Source organism: Carcharhinus amblyrhynchos, chromosome 16 (assembly GCF_965287045.1).
Source record: "Carcharhinus amblyrhynchos chromosome 16, sCarAmb.v2.hapA, whole genome shotgun sequence".
Lineage (NCBI taxonomy): Eukaryota > Metazoa > Chordata > Chondrichthyes > Carcharhiniformes > Carcharhinidae > Carcharhinus > Carcharhinus amblyrhynchos.
The window spans coordinates 36,958,436-36,974,542 of NC_137339.1; the positions used below are offsets into that span (position 1 = coordinate 36,958,436).

Below are 16,107 nucleotides of genomic sequence, written 5' to 3' on the forward strand. Positions count from 1 at the left end.
TCCATGGCCCCCATAGTGACTATGGCAACCCAAGACCCTCCAGCCACCCCCATGTCCTGCATACTACCTACGCTAACTTAGTGTCAACTCATGCCAACCCATGAACTTCACCCATCAGCCTTTGCCCATACTTCTTCTATACTAATTCACTTTGTATCCTTGGACAGTTCCTTGACAGCTTTGACATTTCCTTGATTGTTTTGACAGCTGGACATTTCTTTAACAGTTCCTTGGCAGAAAGAGAGTTCCAAGGCATTTGTGCATAAAAAGTACATAATCCTATTCACTTTTAACAATCCCAAATAGTGCCTTGTCTCTCCCAAAGAGATCCCATGACCCTATCCAAAAAGAAACCATACTTCTTCAAATGGGCACCCTGGCTATCCAAACAAATTCAGCACATTCAGATCTCCTCTTACCAGTTCTAAACGCATACTCCAGGTTTTACATTCCTGAACTACCAATTCCACTTCAGGGGAGAGAACTGTTAATTCAAGTGACCAGCTGCCTTCGCAAATCACATATGCGTGATCCCTGGCCCAACTTCATTTCCATATCTGCGAAGGTGGGAAATGCTGGTATGGGGGCAGAACTTAGAAATTTCAGCCATTTCCGAGATTTTTACCATGACTGAGAGCCTTCCCATCCTGGCAAAAATATGAGCCACTGTTTGTTAGCACTGCCCACTTATTCTGGTTTCTACTTAGGACTGGCAATATTCTCTTCATGTATATTTATGCACAGCTGCAGAATACTGTACACTGGTCTTCAACCATTCTCCTCTGGTCATTTAGAATTAAAAACTAAAGTTCAGTGTTCAGGAGACTACTCGAAAAGTTCCACAATTTAGTTGCCCACCAACTATAGTTATACTGCAACCAAGGCAAAATCAAAGCATGACCACCGTCTGCAGGTAGCCTCACTCTGTTAAAAATAAAAATTGCAGTTAATAAGTCATGCACAGATGAACCACTTGCTTAATAACATTGCGATATGAGACTTGCTTCATGCTAGTGGAAAATTAATCTTGATTCACTCCATTGGAAAATGCCTCATTAATTCAAAATTGCCTCAGTACAATTGTTTCATCAGATGGGATTATAAAGACAGAGTGGATGAATGTTCAAGTTAAAGTAATGAAACAAGATACGACATATAAAGTGGAAGCTATTACAAGTACATAAAAGATTAATCGGATAAGCAGGATGGTGTAATGTATGAGCTTACTGTCCTTTCACCTCTGTGACCTAGATGTGAATCCAGTCCAAGTTGATGAAATAAATGCCTACTTCAAAGATCCCGATTGAAATAATTTAATCCATTTAAATCATGTTCTTGCAGGTAAGGATTCATAGCTCTAACAGACAGAAAATTGGCAGTTTAACATAAAAGTACAGCAAGGTGTCAGGGTATACAAATTTGTCCTGGTGCAGTAAGCGTGCTCTGAGGTTGGTTTATAAAACATTGGCGTGGAGTATGGGAACCTTTACACTTTATCTAACGTATGTAACATATAACAAACCTGATATTGTTTGATGCTGTACGAATGGTGTAAATTATAACAGTCCTGCAACACCGATGTCCCTGAAACTGATGAATGTGGAGAACAAAAATCCAAAGACGAATGAGGAATTTATTAGAAATAACTGGGGCTTTGGAAAACTGCAATTCTCATTAAGTAAGGACCAAAGGTCAATAATCGACTATCATCAATGAGCGGTCAAATCAAATCTTTGTTAAGGCATTTTGGATGAAAACGTATTGCATATCAAAGGAATGGTTTTGATCATTTAGCCCAATGATCCTGTCTTGCAGGAGATCCAGGAATGGGTTCTGTTAACCTTGCTGTTTCAACAAACGTTTAGCTCTGCAGAAGCCATTGGCCCAACATATAAAGATTATCCATAAGACTAACTATTGTTGTGAGTTGAACTCTCCTGCCTGTCATTTTTGGAAAAGGTTGGCTATTCTCCAACCACAACAAATGCTCTATTAAATTGAAAACCAACACTAATCCAGGGATTCCCTTCAGATTGAGTCACTGAGCAGTTGCGTGATGGCTTTCAATTCCCTGGATTGAAAGATGAGACACCTTGTTAGGTATATTTCCACTCCCCATCTTTCTAGAAAGATATGTCTCCATTTCTGAAATGTATTTCAGTGCAATAGATTCCATTCAAATTAATAATCGGCTGACCAAAATTATCCCAGAACTGACTCATCAGGGATCTGTACTGAAATGTTAGTCTACTGCATCGCACCATTTCTTGGCTTGCTATGATTCACCTTAGCTTGCCATATTTCTGTTGGAAGTCAGTAGAGTGCAGCAGCTCTGAGTGATGCAGTGTATATGCTGGTGTGTTCCATTATGTCTCACTACAACATCCATTCAGCCCACAGACATATAGATCGGAACCTTACAGCTGTTCACGCCGGCAGGATTTTCCCATCCTGCTGCAGTGAATGGAGATTTGGCCGGGTGCCAAACTCTCCGATCTCACTGCAACAAGAGCATGGTGTGAACAGCCGGTAAGATTGCGCCCATGCTTTCGGCCGTCTTTATACCATGGAACCCTGAAAAATATGGGTCAAGCCCATGCAGTTTCTGAGGTCATCAGATTTCAGTGAAGTGAAGTTAATTTATTAGTCACAAGTAAGGCTTACATTAACACTGCAATGAAGTTACTGTGAAATTCCCCTAGTTGCCACAGTCCGGCACATGTTCGGGTCAATGCACCTAACCAGCATGTCTTTCAGAATGTGGGAGGAAACCGGAGCACCCGGAAGAAACCCACACAGACACAGAGAGAACATACAAACTCCACACAGAGAGCGACCCAAACCGGGATTCGAACTGGGTCCTTGGTGCTGTGAAGCAGCAGTGCTAACCACTGTACTACCGTGCCACCCACTTACTGCCAACATCACAGAATTCCACAGAATCATAGAATCCCAACAGTGCAGAAGAAGGCCATTTCAGCCCATCGAGCCTGCACAAATCCACCCAGTCCAACCCTGTAACTCTACATATTTACCTGCTAATCCCCCTGACATTAAGTGGCAATTTAGTACGGCCAATCAACCAAACCCGCACATCTTTGGAGTGTGGGAGGAAACTGGAGCACCCAGAAAAAACCCACGCAGACATGGGGAGAATGTGTAAACTCCACTCAGACAGTCTCCCGTGGCCGGAGTTGAACCCAGGTTCCTGGTGCTGTGAGGCTGCAGTGTTAACCATTGTGCCACCGTGCTGCCTGTTTATACAAAATGCATTCGCAAACCAGAATACAATTCACTGCATCAACATGCACATACAATAATTAACTTTTCAATACTGAAAGGCCTTTCTTTTTATCAATATTTAAAGGTGTACCTTTTGCCTTTTTGCACAACGGCAGTTTAAAAGAACCTAAAACCCAAAGCAAGAAGAGGTAATATAAACCGTTACGCCTGACCCACCCAATGCTCAAGTCTGACTATTCTAACACTGACTTCCCACCCCCGTGACTGCCTGTTCACTCCTTACTTTGGGAAACCCAAAAGGTTAATTTTCCACTTATGTGCTATTAGTGAGGAACCCCTCTCACAATCAGAAGATTGTGGGTGTGCCAACTGATAGTTGTCTATCAATTTCAGTTATCACAAGAAGCCCACTCACAATAATGCAGCAATTGGCTCTTGCACATACTTGTAAAATGACCCACTGCATTGTCTCCCCAAAAATAATAATGCCATTAATATCCTGAAAACTTGTAATTCCCCTGCCTAGTGGGTATTAAATAATAGACTGTTCCCTTACAGTGAGAATCAGCCTTTCACCAAGTGACTCAGAATCTGCCTGTCCAAGTTGTAACAATCTATTCTTCCACAACTAAATTCACTGCTTCAATCTCACTGATCATGTATAACAATCATATTTAAGTCACTGTACTAACTTGCTGCCTTGTCTTCCCCCTGCTTTGTGACTAACAAAACCTCATGCTTGTTCTCATGAGCTTTATCACACTCGGGAATGCCTTGAGCTTTGAGTGCTGGCTAAAGTGGTTTTAATTGTGAGTCACCCTGCTGTAATTCAATTAATCTCTTTGAATTGAACCAGTCTTACACTCTGGGTCCGTCGCATGTCTCATCTTCAGTTAGCCTGCTAAAGGCGGCATCAGATAACCCAATCTCATTGTCCTCACCCTCAGCTCACAACAATTGCTCTGTGGTTGGATTTTGTACCAACTGATCAACTACAGTTGGCATCCCTGGAATGAACTGAATGCCTGAAGCAGGTAGAGTTTCGACCATGTCTGTCACTACTTTTCCCATCTTCAAACTACTCTTAAAGTTTACTTTTATTAAAGGTATTTCTCTTGTTTCTTCATGAATGTTGCGAATTAACACTTTCTCCTGCCACATTCCTTCTGGGCAACAAACATCTCTCTCCCACATCATTAAGGATTGACTGGCACTGATATCTTGTAATATTTTAATATGTCATTGACCCATTCTATCCTGCCCACATGGAAGTTATCATAGAAATCATAGAAACCCTACAGTGCAGAAAGGGGCCATGCGGCCCATTGATTCTGCACCAACAACAATCCCACCCAGGCCCTATCCCTGAAGCCCTGCTAATCCCTCTAGTATACACATCCCAAGACACTCAAGGATCAATTTAGCACGGCTAATCAACCTAACCTGTACATCTTTGGACTGTGGGAGGAAACCAGAGCACCCAGAGGAAATCCACACAGACATGGGGACAATGTCAAACTTCACACGGACAGTGACCCAAACTGGGAATCGAACTCACGTCCCCGGATCTGTGAGGCATGATGTGGAGATGCCAGCGTTGGACTGGCAGCAGTGCTAACCACTGTGCCACCCAGTATTTTCCATTTTCCCACACAAAGGCTGGAATTCTCTGGCCGTTCATGCCAGTGGGATTCTCCAGTCCCACTGGCAGCATGCCTCAGCCCGCAGATTTCCCGCCAGCATGGGGTGACATCAATGGGAATTCCAGTTGCTCACGAGGGACAAGAGAATCCTGTCACTAGCAAACAACGCACCACCTCCCGCCAGCGGGAAACATGCAGCTGGGAGGCCGGAGAATCTCACCCAAATCTTTGAATACATTCACCATCTGTTGGACGTTCTGCTCCTATGCAGGTGGTGTACAACTTGTCATCTCTTTGTCTGCTCCAGCAATTGGTGTATCAACGTGACTGGCTTTTCTGCTTCCCCAGTTTTTAAGTTTCCTTGGTCCTGTGTATAACTGATGATGCCAACAGAATGACCATTTAATCTCCAGCATACTGCTCTGGTGTGGTCCAGTTTATTGCAATACCAATGATGCACCATGCCCTCACCCCCTCCATGCCAACTATTTTGGAGCAATCAACTAGATCTATTGTCACATCTAGGGACTGAGATATGTACAGCTAACCTGCATTTTTATCAGTCAGAATTATAATTCAAATCCACCTTCAACTCCCATTGTACCTTGTACTGCGTGGTGGACTGAACCACACCATGAGCACTGTCTTCATTCTGCCTTTATATCTCACTTTTCCTCACTTCTGATTTCCTCTGTTGCACTTTTGTTTCTCACCTCCTTCACCTGGTTTTTCTGTCTTTTATTCTATCCCTTTTCCATTCAATGGCAAGTCTCTGACATTCCCTTGGTGCTGGTGGTCAGTAAGGTTACTGGTAGGGAGGGTACGGGTGCTGACATGTTCAAGATTTGCAGCCCTTTTTAAAGAGTGCTATAGTTGGCTCTAAGGTAACCATTCCAAGTTGTATCCTTCTCTCCTATTTCCAGTATTTTTAGTGATGTGAACACAAGCCTCCAGGAGATCTGTTGACAAAAGCAAGATCTGAGGACACTGAAGCAAGTCCAGTCCAGAGGCGATGGAGGCAGGTTAGACAGTAAAGGTGCAGTGGATGTGGCCAGTGATACAAAGCAGATTCCAGAAGTCTTGGTGCCATGATTAAGTGTCAGCCATTTAGGATTGAGATAAGGAAAAATTTTGTCATTGCAGGAGTACTTCAGGGCAGTCAGCTGCAGTCCACCATCATTGTCTGTGTTGTTTTAACAAATAATTTTACGCTGAATTCTAATAATCCAATTTTTCTAGTCCTTATTTACATTTCTCATAGCAAGCAGAATCCTAGGGAATCTTTGTTTAATTCTCTCAAAGACTTTGCTGGCCTTCTTATATGTGGAGCCACACTGCACACGATACTCTTAGAAGTCTGATTAAGGCTTTATAAAGATCATTCTTATCTCTTGGCTTTTGTATTCCATGCATCTTATGATAAAACCTAGAATCCCATTATCTTTTTAAATTCCCTCCCACAGGTCCAGCAATATCTCCGTGGGGGTTCGTCCAAATGTTTGAAAATGCAGCGGGGTGAACAATAACTTAATATCATACATGTGTGAGGTGGGTAGACTGGATTATAACAAGAGTTAACATGCAGCAAGCAGCTTGGACACAAATTTCTATACTCTGGAGAAAATAATCGCACTTCCAAAAGAAATGCTGTCAACTGGGTCAACCCTTTCCCACCAACAAAATCCCCAATAGCAAGACTTCAAATTCTAAAATTAAGTCACACCTTTTAAAAAAATATTTTTTACTGCAAGGAAAACAATCAGGGTGGTCAATTTGAAGCTGGCAAGCTCTATCTCTGATGAGATTCACATTGATTCTATCTGTCTGAAGCTTTTCTCCCTATTCATTACAAAAGGCAAAAGTTACTTATCATTTGCAGATAAAAGTGCAGTGGACCATACATGGCTTTGGCTCAGGTTTATTTTTAAGTTTGCAATCCACACACTGCAGAGCTGAAATTAAAAAAAGTTTGCTCCAGGTACACTTTGCTGCACTGGAAATTGAAAACTTCAAAACGGGCACAGAACTTTTCTCAGTTTAATGACTGGATTTTCCCATGGGCTTAAGAATCCTACGTCAGAGCCAAACCGGGGTCTCTAGTTGGCACCCGCCTACATCACAGCTGATAGCAATTTTCCAGGAAGCAGCCTACTAATTGTCCACCTCTGCAACTACCATCTTATTAAAGGCTTGCAGGGACAGTGGGTGCAATATTGCCAGCCCAGAGGGCTGCAGCTATTGAGCCTCGTCAGCTTCATTCAATGAAGAGGGCACAACTAATGCAGGTTGAGGGCGCCTCAAAATGGAGACACACTCAATAGTGAAGAAACAGATTTAAAAAAATATGAGGGCCAAAGCTTTCAGAGCGGAGGAGAACCACACACACACACACACATTGCAGTAAGTACACATATGCACCAGTAGAAATCACCAGATCAAAAGGAACAGAGCCCAAAGCTGATGGCCCAGAAATGACTGGAAAATAATCGAGTCCCCAGTCATTAATCGTGCATTAAAATAAACAGCAGTTTGAGATGAAGAAAAGGTTTGCCCTGAGTTCTGATTTACCACAAATTGCTGAACAATTAATGCTGTTATCCTATTGACCTCAGCAAAGGCCCCAGCAGTTACCATCGCACTGTGAGCCTTCCTATCTCACATCATGAAATTGCACCGACATCATTAATACAAATGAATCTCACTGCAGCCATTTAGAGCTGGTAATTCATGCCTTATGGACCCTGTTAATAAGAGATTGACACAGAACTCAACCATGGAGGCCCAGAAAGGGAATGATGAAACTGCAGAGTCTCACTCCCACAGGTGGTCAATTGTCGCTAGAGGTTTAAAGTTTTACATATTAATTTCCTTTAACTTTTCCTTTCTGTCTTGTTTTTTCTCTATCTTAATGCACTTCTTATTTATGTCACAAGTAGGTTTACATTAACACTGCAATGAAGCTATTGTGAAAATCCCCTTGTCGCCACACTCTGGCGCTTGTTCGGGTACACTGATGGAGAATTTAGCATGACCAATGCACCTAACCAGCATGTTTTTCAGACTGTGGGAGGAATCCGGAGCACTCGAAGGAAACCCACACCAACATGGGAGAAGGTACAGACACCACACAGACAGTGAACCAATCCAAGAATCGAACACGGGATCCCTGGCGCTGTGAGGCAGCAGTGCTAACCAGTATGCCACCCAATCTCTTTTGCTGTACCTAACTTGACTCAAATTCACTGTATTTCTTCCCCTCGAATATCTTTAATACTAGTTAAGGAGATAGTCCAGTGATCATGAGGCCCCAAATGCCTTGCTGACCTCATTACATCATTATCAGCTCCCATATCCAGCGAGTTGAGGCACAAAAGTAATACAATCTGAACAGTAAGAGGGAAGGAAATTCAATCCACAACACTTGCCTTATTCCAGTAATTTGCAAGTCTGTGTATTCCTTCCCCTTACCCAGGGAGGCCAGGATATCAACTGTGGCACCTCACTGTTGTTGCGACTTAATCAACCAATCAGGAAATGCCGAGGGATTCACGATTTATGAGCTCCCCAGGCACAGCCTTACACAGTTGACCATCAGGCATTACTCTGAATATAGCCTTTTCATCTTGCTTTTACAATTAGATCACCTAACGACTCCACAATGACTTTTTCAATACAAATCACCCGAAATCAGCCAACCTTGCGCAAACAAACGAGAAACCGAGAGTGCAAATTACGTCCAGTGTAAATCAGGTTTCCATGATCTCCTGCAGTAGTGCAAATGAATCATGCTGATCAAACTGACTATAACAAGGTGGCACGATGGCACAGCGGTTAGCACGCCGCGTGGAGTTTGCACATTCTCCCCATGTCTGTGTGGGTTTCCTCCAGATGCTCCAGTTTCATCCCACACTCCAAAGATGTGTGGGTTAAGTGGATTGACCGTGCTAAATTGCCCTTTAGTGTCAAGGGGATTAGCTAGGGTATGGAGTTATGGGGATAGGGCTTAGGTGGGATTGTTGTCACTGCCGTCTCGATGGGCTGAAATGCCTCCTTCTGCACTGTAGGATTCTGTGATCACTGAACTGAAATAGTCATATTGATTTTCCACTGATGACATCCACTTGTGGCCCTTTGAGGTGGATCTAGTAGGAAATGAAGGGGCATCGAGGAAAAGCTTTTAGAAACTAAAATTAATATTTAATTTGCTCTACTGTTCACTGTGAAACATAAGATATGGTTTTGCATTTTTTTTTAAGTCATTTCAATTATTCAGAATCAGGTTATTTACAGAAAGAGAATTGGACATAAATTAAGAATGTTTTTTTTATGATAAACCCATTTTCAATTGCATTAAATAAATTGCACCCGGTTATCCTCATACATCAAGGAATTTTTTATAAAAGGAGAGTGTTTTTAGGTGACCAGTTGTGCTGGCTCATGGACAATATTACATTTGGCAAGTCCAAGGATATTCAGGTTAGGTGGCTAGGTCATACTAATTTGCCCTTAGTGTCAGGGGGATCAGCAAGGGTTAAATGCTTACGTTACGGGAATAGGGCATGGGTGGGATTGCGGTCAGTGCAGACTCGATGGGCAGGACGGCCTCCTTCTGCTCTGTGGATTTCAATGATTCTATGAATGTGTAAAAAAAAATTTGAGCAAAAACCTGAGCTAGCCTTGACTTTTGTCTGACGCTTCAGTGCAGCAGTGTGGGAATGCTGTACTGTCCAAGGTGCTGCCTTTCAAATGAGATACTAAGCTGAGGCCCCATTAATCTCCAATAGCACTATTTTGAAGAACAGCAAGGGACTTATCTTGGCTGTATGTTTATCCCTTAACATCGCAAAGAAACAAATTATTGCACTGCTGTTTATGGAAACTTGCTGTGCACAAATTGGCTGCCATGTTACATCAAGTGCTAAACTTTAAAAGTACTTCATTGACAGTAAAGTGCTTTGAGACATATAGTGAGCCTTCTTTCTTTCAGAGATTTGAGCAAAAACAAACCTTTTGGAAAATCAGGAGAATTTGAATGCAATTTGCATTGGATTGCAGATGTGAATGCTTGGGATTTAAGGGATTGGGCCTGGATGGGATTGTCATCTGTGCAGGCTTGATGGGCCAAGTGGCCTCCTTCTGCACCGATGGTATTCTATGGGTGGTATTTTACGGCCTCGCTCGAGAAATGTCCACCCGAGGTTAACAGATATTTCCATTGTCTGCCCCTTGCCCACTCCAATTCCGTGGCAGGCGGGGCAGTAGAATTCCACCGTATGATTCTAAAATAAATGTTGGCTTTAGTTATATAAAAGAACCTGGTTCTGAAAGTAGTCAGTCAATCTTTTGTGTTTCTTCAAGTTACATTAAAGGAGTTACATCAAGATTATTATTCAGAATCCATGTATCATAAAACTCATTACATTGAGAATCCATTACTCACTGCTGAATAGGAAATTCCAAAATTTGTGTCAGTTGGTGGCTGGTTTGCTCCTTTCCATTTATAAAGAAGAGCAAACCTCAACATCACTTTGTTTTATTTATTAAAAAAAACTCCATAAAAATGCAAGAAAGCAGAACAGTCTTCAAAGGTAAACTATAAACTGTGCCCCGTTGATATCACAGCACCATACAAAGACAACAGCCAGTGAAAGCCTGCCAAAAGTAGTTGCCCATATTAATTAAAGAACTAAAAGGCTATAAAGTTCCAGATTGTTTCTGTTAGTAGGGAAATCATCCAAAATTCCGTCGAACTCTGTCTTTCATTGAATTATTTGTCTTTGGTCATTCGCTTAACTCTGTGTGTTCACAGGTTAACACTGCAGCAGAGTTAGGTTAAACAGTGTCCTCAGCTCAATGACTTACACTGGCAATGCAGTCAACAATATCTCTCGCACAAACACCAAAAAACACCAACTTCAAGGTAAGATTGGTTGTAAAAAGCTATGCTGGAGTCACAGCATGAAACCTACTCAGTAAATCAAGAACATACTACTGCAAAATGGTAAATTAAACAGATAATCAGTTGAAATGAAATGAATTCCAACAGAATTAAATAAATTAAAGGAAGAATCCGCCCAAAGCTGTGTAACGTTATTTGCCAAAAGTTGTTCAGGCTGCAGAGAAGCCAAATGCCCTGCGAACTACAAATTTCAGGTAAGGCCAACAATTTAAATAATAAAATTATGGGCTGTAATAAAGGTCAAAAATAAATACCATTAAAAAACTTCAGAATGTAAGACTTGTTTATTTGCAAAAACAATGCTGCTCTGTTTTGAGATACAACCACATTGGTAATGAGTTGGAACCTGCCCAGCCCAGCAGGCATCTTTCTATATTCCAGGTACAAACTGTCCCAACATTTCAGCAACTGCTATTAATTCAGAATTGGGGTTGCTGCTGCTATGCAAACTGAAACATGCCTCGCTGATTGAACTATCTGCCGTAAATATCACTAATTATATCCAAACTGAAAGAAAAGTGATCAAACTGCCTATCCAGGATGAAACCGGCTAACTAGTTTCCCTTTCTGGCAAAGATGATGATAAGACGGATGGTGAAGTTCCATTTTGAGGTTGACCAATGTTACCCATTAATAATAGGAAGTGACTAAACCCAGCAAGCTAGGCTGAAAATGTGGCAAAATGGACAGAAGCAGATAAAGTCTCAGGAGATTGGGAAGATAATGAATAAGAATGAAATTTTAGACCTACAATTGTTGCTCATTAGATGAGGTCCATTGTAAAGTTGAGAAACCATTTCAGGCCTCTACATTTTGTTCTTGTGTCCCCCAAATTTGATAACTTCACCCATTCTCTCATGTGGGTGGCATGGTGGCACAGTGATTAGCACTGCTGCCTCATAGGGACCTGGGTTCAATTCTGGCTTCGGGTCACTATCTGTGTGGATTTTTTACTTGTCTATGTGGGTTTCCTCCAGGCGCTCCAGTTTCCTCCCACGGTTCAAAGACGTGCAGGTGAGGTTGATTGGCCAAGTTAAATTGCCTATTAGTGTCAGGGGGATTAGCAGGGTAAATACTTGGTGTTATGGGGATAGGGCCTGGGCGCGATTGTTATTGGTGTGCACTTGATGGGCCAAACGGCCTCCTTCTGCACTGTGGGGATTCTATGATTCTATGTGCGCTGGGAGGGTAAACCCACCAGAAAATAACATTTACTTGAATCTGGGAAGCTTCACTGTTGTGGTTTCCAATGTAACCAAACATCACTGTGTCTAGGTAAGCCAATGGAGGACTCTTTTGTTGGTCAGACTAAAATGTCTTGTGTGCTCTGGGCATTGTACCCTCAGTAGACACTTTTGGAAGGCTCCCAGCCTACTAAATATGTTCGGAATAACCTCTAACCTCATGAGAATGAATTAAACATTCCACTTTCATTTCAAACTAAGCTACTCTTGGACAATGTAAAGCCACAGATGGCTTCTGATTTTTCGAATGTGCAACCATGGGCCAGGTTTTCAATGTGGTGTTGGGAATCTAATGGCTGGATGAATTTCAGGCCCTGACTCTATGCCAAGGTTGGGCCACTCTCATGACAGTATTTGTAAATGCAAATGACCTAACTAGCCAGGAGGCAAGCTCGATGCCCCATTAGAGGAGCTTTACAGCTCTATGAGTAGGAGCTGCCTGTCTGGCCCCAGTAGCAAGGGCAGGCAGTAACCATGTTAGGGGCTGCTACTTGCCATTTAGAACAGGCAACTCCTTGAGGCGGAATGTGGCAGAAAGCAGCAAAGGACTCGAACGGTAGAAGCAGCACTCATGCTGGCACTAGTTGGCCCATAGGGCAGATCTTAAAAAAAACGCAAAACAATTTACCTGGGATTAGCAATGAACTTGCCCAGGTTGCCGGAAAAACATAAAAATTACAATCTCAATTGGCAAACTTTTTAAGCAACTGAAGGTGCCATTAATTGGTGGAGACTGCATTTCCCAGTCCCTCTTCCTGCCAGCCCTTTTAAAATTCCAAACTGTCCTGGAGGCATTGAAATCTTGCAACAATCTCCAGACCGTGATTTTGAATTCCTTGCCACATCAGGCTCTGTCCCCTGGAAAAGTCCAGTCCCATATCTTTCCTAGATGGTCAATTATATTACATTGTTGTACAAAGTGTGTAAATAAATCATGCCATTAAACAGACACTATCTCATTTCTTGGAAAGCCAAAAAAACTACTTTGCAGTGATGTTTTTAATATTCCACATCTTTGGCAACTTAATATCACCTCATATAGACCTCCGGAGTAGCAACTGGTGAGTGGAACCTTTCTACAGTAATTGTTAGCTCTCCTTCCTTTCTTCTCTGTACAATGGCATTTGTTTCAGCTCCTGTTTTATGCCTCACTGCTATGAGCTTGAGGAGTACAGGTTCAGCAGCAATTAAAATGCACCACCAGTGGGGCATATATTCAATCCCCCTTTACACTTCACCATCCCCTCCCATCCCACAGTGGAATCAATGTAGGGGGGAGAGGCAGCATTTTTAATTTGGCAAGAGGGTGTGGTGTTGGGACCCGCCACTTTCTGTCTATGACCCTTTAAGTCCGGATAAGAAGGCTTCTGAACAGCCTTCTCAGCCAGATATCTATTGAGGCTCTCAGATGGGCAATTAATGCCCACTTAAGTGCCTCATTCTCACTGCCTCTGGTATTAAACCTGCAATGGCTGGGTGAAGCTAGAAGGTGGCAATCCCACATAGCAAGAATCCCTTGCACAAAGGCATTCAGTGCCTGACTGAGGCTCCCAGTATTGGGAAGAGTGGAGCCACCCACTGCCTTTGCCTCTAACCCTCCTCCCATGATCCTCGCCCATAACCCACATCCTGCCATCAGTCACATTTGGCCTGGGTTCTGTTGCTAATCTTAGGCTTCTGGTGGATCTATTACCCACAGCTGTCACCACTCCTAGTGGCACAGACAGAGCTCCTAGCTTCTGCACCACCACTTGTGGGGGCTGGATTTCTGCTCTAAGGCCCTTAATCCTGGGAAAGGCACAAAGCTGGCCATCACCAGAAGGACACATATTGGAGGGAAGATGGGACTCTCACCAGTTCCCCACCAACAAGCAAGGCCCCTTTCCCAAATATTAAATCCCGTCCATCGAGAGACTTGAAGATAAGGCATGCTTCTGGTACATTACAAAGAAAGCTTTCCTTTGCTCCAAATAATATTTTCCTTACCCCAATCTAAAAGTGCCTTATGGTAACAAGTTACCTGGCTGGTAAGTCTTCCATTCCTTGACCAATAATCTCGATATGTGCATAAAAATATTTTTAAATGAAATAATTGACAGCAATTATTTCAGTAATTGACAAGTAATTCATAACATATATACATTTATTGTCTAGAATTAGCAGCAAAATACGTGGGCACTGTATTCAGAGAGACAACAGGGAAGAGCCATACCACGCACCAACACTGGACACAGTGCAGGTGTGATCCAAAGATAAATGGTTGAATTCAAGGAGAGAGAAAACTCTCTACTTCATACAACCTACACCACCCAAAAAGAATGGTTGTGCCATTATTGGTCCCAACATGGAACAATGGTTGCACCTGCCTCCTTGGAACACTACCTATCAATGAACAACTCAAGCGACACAAAAGGAAGAAAAACTAAGCAGAGCATTTGCTTTCAGGTTTCCTCAACAATACAATTCACATCCAGCTTCACTTGAATGACAACATGACTCACCATGAGTCTTCTCCGTGAAAAGAACCTTTGACTCGGTGGTAAAATTTTGACCAGTGAGGATCATTTGTTGTCCACCCGTAACGACGCAACTGTCTGTACTCTGCTTTTCCACCATTGGCAATTCATGTGCAGATCTCTGAGCTGGAGCAATAAAACAAAATATACTCAGTAAAGAAAGACATTGCTGATAATTCAAATAAAAAATACACTGGCGTGTTCCAGCAGCTCTTTCAGTTTATTATCCATTACTTGCACATTCAGCATTAAAGACCCACATTCACTGGTCTGTGCAATATCAATAAATAACCATTCATGCATCAATATTGTAACTGATAAATCAACTCGGCTAGTTGTGGCAAATATACCCAGTCTACCAGCTTCATTATGAAACGTGGGACAGGATTCTCCAGCCGTTCATGCCAGTGGGATTATGCAGTCCTGCTACAGTGAATGGAGATTTGGCTTTGCGCCAAATTCTTGGTCCTCGCTGACTGCAATGGCAGGACATGAATGGCTTGAGAATTCCAGGCATTGTTTTCAGCCTGCAGGCTGGGATTTTCCTACCAGCAGGGTGCTAATAACTTGGTGACCCTCAAAGTGTTGAAAAGACTTTCCACAAAATGATGTGGGCACAAAAGATGTACTTCTGTAGCACCTTTCATCTCTCTGGGTCAAATCAAAATGCTTCACAGCCCATGAAATTCTGTTGAAGTGTAAACACTTACAATATATGAAATTCAGACTGAATGATCAGATATTTAATGTAAATAAAGATTTGTTCTTTTCTTGAAAGTAAGACACTCCAGATAATTTAGATTCCACGTAATACTGCACACCTCTTAAGTTATTTTTAAAAAATGCAATTTGTAAATTGGCTCAGTTTTATGAAATATATCTTTGTATAACACCCATTGGTCCACAACTTTAGATTCACTATTTTCAAATTACTGATGCCAGTCCATAGAACCATAGAACCCTACAGTGCAGAAAGAGGCCCTTCAGCCCATCGAGTCTGCATCAAACACAATCCCACCTAGGCCCTACCCCCATATCCCTGCATATTATACCCACTAATCCCTCTAACCTACGCTACCCTGGACACTAAAAGGCAATTTCATAGCATGGCCAATCAATCTAACCCGCACATCTTTGGGCTGTGGGAGGAAACCCACGCAGACATGAGGAGAACATGCAAACTCCACACAGACAGTGACCCAAGCCAGGAATCAAACCCAGGACCCTGGAGCTGTGAAGCAGCAGTGCTAACCTCTGTGCTACTGTGCCTCCCCAGTCATGCTGGATTCATGAAACTACACAAAAGTTCAGCACAGGGATTAGCCATGGTATAAGGGACCCAAGTTCAATTCTTTGGGTCACTGTGGAGTTTGCACATTCTCCCTGTGTCTGCGTGGGTTTCCTCCAGATCCTCTGATTTCCTCCCACAATCCAAAGATGTGTGGGTTAGGTTGGTTGGCCATGCTAGATTGACCCTAATGTCAGGGAGATTAGCAGGATAA

The 16,107-nt window shown here is 42.5% G+C and overlaps 1 protein-coding gene across 3 annotated transcripts in view; it reads right to left on the reverse strand.

Annotated features, from left to right (window-relative positions):
* Window positions 1–16,107, reverse strand: part of LOC145353962 (nuclear factor of activated T-cells, cytoplasmic 2-like) — a 148,928-nt gene that overhangs the window by 64,172 nt on the left and 68,649 nt on the right. For all 3 annotated transcript variants that reach the window (XM_080205001.1, XM_080205000.1, XM_080204999.1), the window contains exon 6: window positions 14,591–14,731. In XM_080205001.1, coding sequence (XP_080061127.1) covers window positions 14,591–14,731 — 141 coding nt within the window. The remainder of the gene's footprint in view (window positions 1–14,590; window positions 14,732–16,107) is intronic.